Raw genomic sequence first — 9,958 nt, forward strand, 5'->3', positions numbered from 1 at the left:
TAAGCTGCTGGAAGGGCCTCCGGGAGTGAACCCCGTCGCTCCGTGCTGGCACGTGGCATCACTTGGGGTATTCCTGAGTAACGAGCAGGGTGGATCATTTGTGGGTCTGTATAGCGCGGTGTTATACGTGTCCTTGCCTCTTGCTCTGGCTTTGCTCTCAAATCCTTGTGCCTTTTGCAGTATATAGGTGCTGGGTGGGAAATCCTACCTGCAGAGCCCATGCAGGCAGCTGTTACTGGGAGGTCTTGTAACCTATGCAGCCAGCCCACTCTTGCAGCAAAAGGTATTTTTCCTCCAGTACATGTTATTGCTGCAAGGGGATGTAGCTCCTGTGCGGATGGAGTCCTCCTGTCTGCCTGCAGTGGTCAGGGAGAGCATCCACCGCTTCCCTCCCCTCCGGGCCTGCAGCCAGGCAGGATGGGCTGGAGCCAAAAGCCGAGCAGCACCAGCCCTGCCAAACAGCAGATTTTCAGCGTGGTGAAGTGAAGGATGAATCCGCAAGAAACCAAGCAGGAAACTTGATTTTTTCCAAGGAAACCACTGACAGAATTAACATCTTCCCACAGTCTGGTTTTTGGTTGCATCAGATCACCTTTCTCCTGGCCACAGAGGGGAGACCAGACAAAGTTTGAGCTGGCTCTGTCCATTCTATAAACATTGATTTCTCTGTGTGTTTTCAGTCTGTCATGTGCAGTGAGTGCTCCGAAAAGCTCATGCCGTGCTGATTCATTCAGTGACGGGGAATAAAACCACAAGCTATGTGGTCAATATGAAGTCAAGATTAATGGCTTTTCGGCTTGATTTCCTCTGTGTGAAATGAATCCCGTGTTGTGATTTGGTTATTTAATGTTTGTTCAATGTTAGGCATTAATAGCAACTTCTCCGCGTGCACAGGTCATTTGTTCACATATTTTGGACTTTCCCTCATCTCAGCCTTGGACTGCTCTTGCTTTGCTTAACCACAGAGAAAATTCCTGGAGATAATCACTTGCCTCCAGGGATTAAGCACAGAAGAGCAGAAAATGAGTCCAACCTCTGGTGTTGGTGTTTATCCTTGCTCCCTGCATTCCTGCGGCAGCTCAGAGGTGGGTATGGAAAGCCGACCAGGGCGGCTCTCTCTGCAGTTTGCTTTGGCATCTGCCCTGGGGTTTAGTTTGAGTGTGCTCGGCTGGAAAACTGCCTCTTGTCTTTTGATGAGTGTGTGTTAGCGATGCCACTGAGCCCTTCTGCCTTGGGGTTATCCGCCAGGATGGTGTACGATGAGCCGCCTGGCTCTGACCTGTCCGGTCCACCGTGAAACGGTGGCTATCAGCCTCATCTCCCTGGCTTATGATCAGCTTGGAAGGAAGAAGCTCGGCTGAGAGCAGCCCACGGCACAGAGGAGCTCGCTGTCTCCATCGCACAGCTAAGAGAAATGTAATTACATCCGTAGCATTTCCATCAATACCAAGCAGCAGCAGGCTGAGTCTCAGGGGAGGTTTTTCATTGCGTTGAAATCTGACTTTATTAATTACCAGCCTCTGATCTCATTTGAGGGTTAAGTTTATGAAACTGAATCCTTATTTCTCTGCTTTCCTTATTCAGCTGCCTTATTGAGTTTTGTACAGTGGATGGTTTGGACCTTGGAAACTCCCAAGGTGTCTTGTTTTTCAGGCATGAGCTGTGCAGGGGAAGCGATGGAGCAAGGGGAGATGACGGAGACATACAGAAGTCCTGGTGAAAGACAGAGAAAGAAATTACATCTCAAGAAAACTGAAAATGGGGACAGTTGCCCGCTGTCGAAGGTCTTACTCCCAAAGTATAGTTTATTTTCCCCTCTCTGGGAATTCCCCCTTCCCACATGGGATGCTGGTGGCAGCACCCAGAGCCCCCCCGCATGCCCAGGGAGGGGACACTGCGGTGGGGTGCTTTAGCAGAGCCACCATCAGCCTTCGGTGCAGCCCGGGCGGCTCACCTCCTCCCAGGAAGAGCTGTACAGCCTCTCTCTGTTTATCCAGTGAGCACTGGACTTGGCTGTAGGCACTTACGGGAGTGCCTGTTTTTTATCTAGACATCAAATATTATTTTATTTTAAAAGGGAAAATAGCCACTAAGTGGCCCTTGAAGCTTCGGGCTAGTGTCTAATTCCACTTGAAGAGCTTTGTTAGATAATTGTAATACTTTTCTGAGAGAAAATAGAGCAATTGAGGCTCATAATTAGAAGCTATTCAGACCAGCTTTGATCTTTCCCTCTGCATCTTCACTTACCAAAACCAAATGCCAACGAGAAATTCTTGGCAATATTTACTGTCACTATTCTTGGCGTTTGCCTTAAATTAACTCCTCTTCCTCCCTTCCAGCAAAAGGGAGGTAGGGGAAGAGAAATGTGGCAATGTGGCATGTGGCTTTTCAAGAGGGGTTTCTTTGGAAAGCTTATTTTTTTGGGGGGGTGCCTGGTGTCCTGTCACTCCATGATGACAGCAAGTATGGAGCTCCTCCAGAGGCCTCAGAGCTGCCCTGGATCAAGGGTTTATCACCCCGAAACCAGCTCCGGGCATAGCCTCGGCTGCAGTGGTGGTGTAGACGGGGTAAGACCCGACACGGTCTGCCCCAGGCATGGGGCAGGGAGCTGCCAGCGCTGTGTCCCCACGGCCCACAGAAGCACCTCAGATGACCTCCTGACTCACCGTGAAAGGGACCCCAGCCTGGGGTGTCCCTTTCTCTTCAGGAGCAGGTGGAAATGTCAAACCTTGAGGTGCTGAGACCCTCTGAAGGCACCAAACTGGGTTCGTTTCTCCCAGAACGAGCAGTAAAGCCGGAGGGTCACCGTTTCCTCGAGTTTGCAGTGGGAGCATCAGTGGCACATTAGCACATGACACCCAGGGGCTCCCAGCACCCCATAGGCGACAAGACGAGTGCTACGGATAAGAGGCTGTACAGAAAAGGGACAAATTCTCTCTCCTGGATTGCTTTTAACAGTATCCTCTAGAGATGCTTCTGCTTCATATCTTCTATATTCCAAGTTTTTGCTCATCCATTTTTAATCTCTCTTTTCTTTTTTTTCCCATCTGAAGATGCTTCTGAGAGCCTGGCCTTCATCCCTCAGTGGGGTATTATTTGTTTTCTCACTCGAAATCGTGACCAGCAGTAGGAGACAGTGCGAGACTGCATAAGTATCAGGGGATTATGGCTTCGCGGGGGAACAAGCTGCAGCACAGCTTGGATGAGGACAATTGATTGAAACAACCATTATTACTTGCTGCAGCACAAAGACTTAAAAAGCAATAGTAATTTCCGATCCCCACCTCTTATCTCAGATGCCTGCGTTTAAAGCCTGCGGTGGGAATACGAGCCCTGTATGAACCCTAATTCCTGTTTCTGGGGTGGAAAACGGCTTCTTCTCCCTCTCCCAGGGATGATGAAGCAAAGTCCGCCAAGGCTGTCTGTCCTCGTGGGTGCAGCCGGAGTGGGGAAGGCGATGTCCTTCCCGGAGAGGAGGCAGGCAGGAGCCTGCTGCCTTCCTCCATGCTGCTGCAGTGGGCAGGAGCAAGCAGAAAGCCTTCAGCTCCTGCTGTAACCAGGGAGCTGCAAGGTTACCCGGCACCTTTGCACTCATGAAGACATCCCGGACTGTCCTGGAAGGAAATTTCCCCGGCTTTGGGGCTGAGCTGGCTTCCCCACTCGATGCACAGCTGGCTGGGAAGGGGGTTAGGATGGGAAGGAGCCATGCGGGTCACTGATTCAGCCTCCTGCAACCCTGCAGACCCTGGAAGGGATGCTTGGTTTAGAAGGGGATTTATTCGGTGAATTGTTAAGGGGATTTATTTTCCCGCTTCCAGCCTTCAATTTGTGGCTAACGTGGGCTGGTGTGATCCGCAGCAAGCCAGTCCCAGCAGCCTGATGAAATTCAAACGTGTGAGCGGGTGTGCAGGCTTTCTCTGGGGTGAACTTGTACAACGAGTGGGCGAGTGTCTCCTTGAATGCGGTTTCTGCTCTCCCAGAAACAGCCGTAGCAGCCTGGCCTCGGGTGCTGTGCTCAGAGGGTCTGCCCGGGCACGGACAGCCCGAGTTTGCAGCCTTCCCCGCAGAAGCAGGGTACCAGCCTGGGTGTGAGGCTGAGCAGCACTGCGGGAGAGCCAGCGATGCTGAGCTGAAAGCAGAGAGTGCCGCTTAGTGCCGCCGGGCTGAAACACAGGGCCCCGCCGGCCGCTCCGCCGGCCGGCACACCGGCCAGCTCAGTGCACCCATGGGAGCCGGAGCCCCTCCTAAGCACAGGAGGAGACCTCGACCAGGGCAAGCCCCTTCTCCCCGTGTAGCCTTGCACCCCGTGAGAGCAAAGAGGAGCCGACACGCCCGTCTTAAGCATTTTACATAGAGAAAAGCACAGAGGCAGGCAGGATGCTGTCGTAAGAGGAGATGCTGAGAGATGGGGCTGCTCGTCCTCAGGGAGAGAGGGCTCGGGGGGATCTCAGCAATGTCTGTAAATGCCTGATGGAGGGTGCAGGGAAGAGGGAGCCAGACTCTTCTCAGTGGTGTCCAGTGGCGGGACAGGAGGCACAAACTGAAATACAGGAAATTCCATTTAAACATAGGAAAAAGCTTTTACTGTGAGAGCGGTGAAATACTGGAACAGGTTGCCCAAAGATATTTTGGTGTCTCTATCCTTGGAGACATTCAAACCCAAGTGGACATGGTCCTGGGCAACCTGCTGTAGGTGACCCTGCTTGAGCAGGGGGGTTGGACTGGGTGATCTCCAGAGGTGCCTCCAACCTCAGCCACTCTGCGATTCTGTGACAATCATGACATTTGAGTCAAAGGGGAAACGTGCCAGCAATGGCACTGTCAGGTCTGAAAGTGGGTGACTTACACTCGAAAGGTCCTTTCCACCTAATGAAATATATAGGTTTTCCACCTAATAAACTATGTTGCGTTTCCTACAGCCCTAACGCCAATGAACAGTGACGTTGCAGCTAACTAGACAATTTGTGTGTGAGGTGGCATCATCTGAGTCAGTTTTCTGCGCTCAGAGAGGTTTTTCCACCTGGGGAGCCCACCGCCAGCAGGTGGCAACCGTGCTAAAGCAGTGGGTGCCCGTGGTGCCTGCCTGCGCAGGCTGGCTCTGCTCCCTGGCCTTGCCTGGGCTGCTCCAAGGGGTGGTGCAACACCTCTGCACTCCTTCATCTGCTGATGGCACCTGCCTCCTTCCCCGTGAAGGTCGGTGGGGACCACAGCACCCAGCTGTCCTTCCAGAATCGGCCGCCCGTATGGTCCCCAGTCCTCCATCTGCCAGGTCTTCCCCCTCTTCTCCAAATTCTTTGAGTCATTTGATACCTCTTGAGAGCCATCAGCACCTTCTAAGTGGAGCTGATCTCTTCTCCAGGTGCCTCCCTGTTCCTCCTCTTGTGACTGGGGCTTGCTAGTGATCACCCCACACACCTGCACATGCCAACACACACACACACACACTGTCAGGACTGGCTTTTGAAAAATCCTTGTGTTTGCTGATAGTTGCAAGGTGCAGCTAATGCGAAACAGAGATGAGCCATGAAACTTGGCTCTGGGAACCTTGTGGGCACTAAGTCTAGGGGGTTTAAGATTGTGGGATTAAGGACCCACCGCTGTGGTCTGTTCCTCATCAGGCTGGCTGAGACAGGGGATTCAGCTCTTGATCTTTACAGCAAGTTAATGCTACAGTTGGTATAAAATAAAAAGTTCCTGGAGAAGTTTCACCTAGAAAAATGTGTTCTCCTTCATTGTTCTTCCAAAGTTAACACCTTTAATATGGACAAGGCAACACAAGTGATCTTGTATTTGCAAATCTCTTTCAGTTTTCTAAAAGGGAAAAATGAAATTGCCATCATGATGTATTGAAGGCTGTTAATTTTGGTGTCAGAGCCCCGAGAGCACTGATAGGACTGAATTGCCCTGAATGGCCTCACCTGGGGCCTCCACCCACACCCTTGCTCATTACTCCAGGAGCCCATTTAAGCTGAGCCCTACAGCCTCCTTCCTTGCTTTTTGGAGGGATGCCTGCTTCCAGCCCTGCATCCTGGATGGACCTTGGACTCATGTTGCAGCCTTGTCTTCAGCCCCATTTTCTGGATAGACCTTGGATGACTGCTGTAGGTGGCTTGTCTCCTGGGTGGGCTCTGGTACGTGCAATATAGCTGGTCTCTAGCCCCACTTTCTTTTGTTTTACTTGTCCTGTACTTTCCTGGTGGAGTTTGGAGAGGTAAGAGCCCAGCTTGGTGCTTGTGGATCTGGGGAAAGCTGGAGAGGAAAACATTAACTGAGACAGCCTCCCTTAAATGAGTAATATATACACCCTACAGGGATTAAAGGGTGTGAGAATAAGCTTTTCACAGACCTCCCACTCACCACAGCCCTACAAGATAGCTTACTGCTGTATTCAGCTGGGCATCGCCCTCTAGGACAAGAGCTGGGAGCAGTTAGGCTTTTGCAGAGGTGATGAGGGGAGGTAGTCTCTGGCACTGCTTTGGCAAAAAAAGTCTACTTGCATTTAACAGGGTGCTTTGGTGGCTAATACAGAGCCAAAATAAGGGAGCTGTGGCACACGCACTGTCCTGGCTGTGGTAGATCACTACTAAGGACTGAATGTGGCAATGAGCCCAGCTCACCTCCGCAGGTGGATGGTTGAGGTGAGACTTTTCCATGACCGTGAAAGCTGGAAGATGTGGTGTGCTCGTCCCACTGTCTATCAGTGAGGGTCCCTTGCTGGGGGAGGGAGGATGGCGTTTCAACATGTTTATGATAGTTCTTGAAGCATTCAGTACTGTATTTCTGATGGCCAGAGTCTTCCTTTCAGGCCCTGGTTCCCTTGAAATACTTTGAGTTACTATTTACCTGTTAAAGAAGGAATTTTTTCTGCAGTGCTTGTTAGGGTTTTTCTTGTGGCTTACAAAACACCTTAATTTTGTTATAAATCTACAATATTTTATTTTACAGTAGGTAAAATGCAATATATATAGCAAAGACATGGGACAAGTAACACAAGTTTTCTCTGGTGAAAGAAGGACCAGTCTCTTTTCTTCCCATGAGGTTTATTTCATTAATTGCTCTTAAATAAATATATATTTGACACTTCACAGGAACAACTAGTTAAAAATAATTTTGAACACAAATTCCCACAGTTGCCGTGCTATTTGCGTTGTGTGTTGTTTAACACTATTTTTTGAGACCCAAATCTTGCTTTTGGTTTAAATTTAACTTGTGTTAACAGTTCAGGAAAGATGGAATTTGGGGTAGAAAACAGACATCCCTCAAAATAAAAAACGAAGCCGTAGCACACACATGCACATACACGGACATGAAAATGGTTAGTTTTCTCTTCCGAATACTCATCTTGCATCCTCTGTCCGTTTTATTGATATGTCATTGAAAGTGCTTGTTAGCTCTGCTCCATGAAACAACCCTCCGAATAACATAGCTGTTAAGAACTGAGCGTTACGTTAATCTGAAAGCTGGGCTCCAGCTTGTCTGTGCTGTACAGCAGATGGCAATAAAGGACCGCTATGTAGCAGAAGTACACCTCTGAAAAGGAAGTTTCCTGTCCCTAATGCTTCAGGGTGTGTGATTAGAAACAAGAATACAGAAATGCAACTTTGAGAAGTTGGGAGGTGCAGAGAGCAGAAAAGGCAAGGCTCGCAAGTAAGCAGGACAAACCATGTGAATGATAATGATAACCAGACACATACATCGCATGTAAATGAAAGAAAGAACATTGTGCATTCATCAGCCGCCCCTTCAGTCTGCAAAGGTGCCCCTGCAAAGCCATGGGAGGGAAGGGATCTGCGAGCCCCAACCCACTGTTCAAGAAGTTCTGCATTCTAGCATCTTCCGGAAACTTTTCCGAAAACTGTCATCCAGGAAAGCATACAAGAAAGGATTCAAGCATGAATTGGCATAGCTTAGGCTGGTGATGAAGTAGGATATACCGATGACCATGGAGGTCTGGGGCAAGTCAGTAGTCAAAGCCACAATGGTGGCCAGGTGGAAGGGGGTCCAACAGAAGAGGCACACAGCTAGGACTATGAAGACCATAATAGTGACTTTCTTCTTGGCTTTGTCCAGGGCTTTAGCATTAGAGTTCAAGTGCATGTTCCTTAGCTTGTAGAGCATCATGGTGTAGAGGATGCAGATGGTGGATACTGGAATGGCGAAGCCAAGAATGAGGGTATAGATCCTGCTGGCTTTGAACCAAAACCTTTCAGGCTTGGGGAAATTGAGACCACAACTCTTGATCTCCAGGTCATCTATGTAGACATTGGCAAAGATGACGAAAGGGAGAACTATGATGGTGACTAGGATCCAGATGCACAAACTGACGATCCTGGCTGCTCGGTATGTACGATGTGGCATCCTCTTGGACCTGACTGTAGCCAGTACTACCAGATACCTGTCTATGCTCATCACTGTTAGGAAGTAAATGCTGGAGAAGATATTGTAGTGGTCTATGGACAAGATAACCTTGCAGAGGACTTCTCCAAAGGGCCAGTAGTGGAGGAGGTGTTCAGCAATATTAATGGGCAAGACAAGTGTGAACAAGTCATCAGCTATAGCAAGGTTCAGGATGAACATGTTTGTCACAGTCTTCATCTTGGGGGCCTTGAGGATCACATAGATGACAGCAGTGTTGCCTGTGAGCCCAACAGCACAGATCACAGAGTAAATCACAGGGAGGACAACATAGAAATCAGCTGCCTGTTCTTGGAAGGTTAAGTTGAACCTCATACTGTTGTCCAGGTAGCAGCTGTTGCCTGCATTGCTGCAGGTGCTGTTCAGATCATCCCAAAGAGAGCTGTTTCCCATGCCTGCTGGTCACAAACTACCCTCAGATGTCACTGAAAGCCTTGCTAGCCCAGGAGGAAAAGCCTTTTTTCTGTCTGAGAAACAGCTGCTATCTCATTTAGAAGTGGGTTATTTCCAAAGAGTGGGTTGTGAGGCAGCATGGACCATCTAACTTACCTCTCCTGTCCCCCACCATTGGGGAAGTTAGATTTTGAAGTGATCGGGGCGGGGGAAAAAAAGATTGAAAGACACATAAGGCTCCATGAACAAAGCAAATGAGAATTATAACTCCCTATGTAAGTCAAGGAACTCTTTTCTCTGAGAGCATCCTGGTGAGCTGTGGCTTTTCTCTGCTGGGCAAGTCAAGCGTCTCTGGTTCAGCTCTCTGCAGCAAGAGTCCTTCTCGGGGCTGGCAGGAACAGGGAGGGCAGAGAGGAAGCTTTGTGCTTGGTCGGCTATTCACAGCCCTTGGAGGACTTGAGGGATGGCTGCTGTTTCACTTGCACAGCGCTTGCTTTTCCATCCTGTAGCAGAAGCGTTGCAGTGTTTAATTAGTGCCTTTCTTTGTGTCGGAGTTCAGACTCTTTTCATTGACTGAGATTTCACAAACAATGAAGAAGTTTCTGACACGGCTACTCCCCGCTCCCAGGGTCCCCTAGCAAAAGAAGAAGGGGGGGGGGAATAGAGTTCAAGGAGTATTTCCAAAACCAAGGGTTAAAGGGGCTTAACGCACAATTAAAGTAACTCTGTAACCAAGAGTAGTTTATGATCTTATTCAATATGAAGACCCATCCCCATTGCAAACAACTGTGGCAGCACAAAAAACTTGGCACAGATGGACAGACAAACCTGTAAATCTCAAAAGTTCAGGATTATTCAGGGAAGGGGGGAGAGAGAAGTACCCTGAAAGCAAATCCACTTTTGAGTCAAAGCAAGAATTACCCCATCTGTTTACATCTCTACCAGTTGCCACATCCATCGCTATTGCCGGACCCATATTTCCAAGAATTCCTGTGGAGGGAAATGAACAAACAATGGACCCCCCGTGAAGATCAAAGATTTGGCAACTGGTCCCCAGGCTCTGCAAAGAGAAGTGCCTCGCTTCACTTGCATTTTGTTCTTGCACAGCAATAAAGTGAGCAGGAAAGCCGGCGTCGGGAATAGAGGGTCA

The 9,958-nt window shown here is 49.3% G+C and overlaps 1 protein-coding gene across 1 annotated transcript; it reads right to left on the minus strand.

Moving 5' to 3' along the window:
- Nucleotides 1–7,806: 7,806 nt before the first annotated feature.
- On the minus strand, nucleotides 7,807–8,851 carry NPBWR2 (neuropeptides B/W receptor 2). The gene has a single exon (XM_009273935.2). The coding sequence runs from the start codon at nucleotides 8,806–8,808 to the stop codon at nucleotides 7,810–7,812; it is 999 nt and encodes a 332-aa protein (XP_009272210.1). The 5' UTR covers nucleotides 8,809–8,851; the 3' UTR covers nucleotides 7,807–7,809.
- Between the last annotated feature and the right edge of the window lie 1,107 nt (nucleotides 8,852–9,958).

This window comes from Aptenodytes forsteri, unplaced genomic scaffold (assembly GCF_000699145.1).
Source record: "Aptenodytes forsteri isolate BGI_AS27 unplaced genomic scaffold, ASM69914v1 Scaffold47, whole genome shotgun sequence".
NCBI classification, from domain to species: domain Eukaryota; kingdom Metazoa; phylum Chordata; class Aves; order Sphenisciformes; family Spheniscidae; genus Aptenodytes; species Aptenodytes forsteri.

Bases quoted from the DNA above. Each gene is read 5' to 3' on its own strand.
- NPBWR2 (XM_009273935.2), bottom strand. From the start codon at position 8,808: ATGGGAAACAGCTCTCTTTGGGATGATCTGAACAGCACCTGCAGCAAT.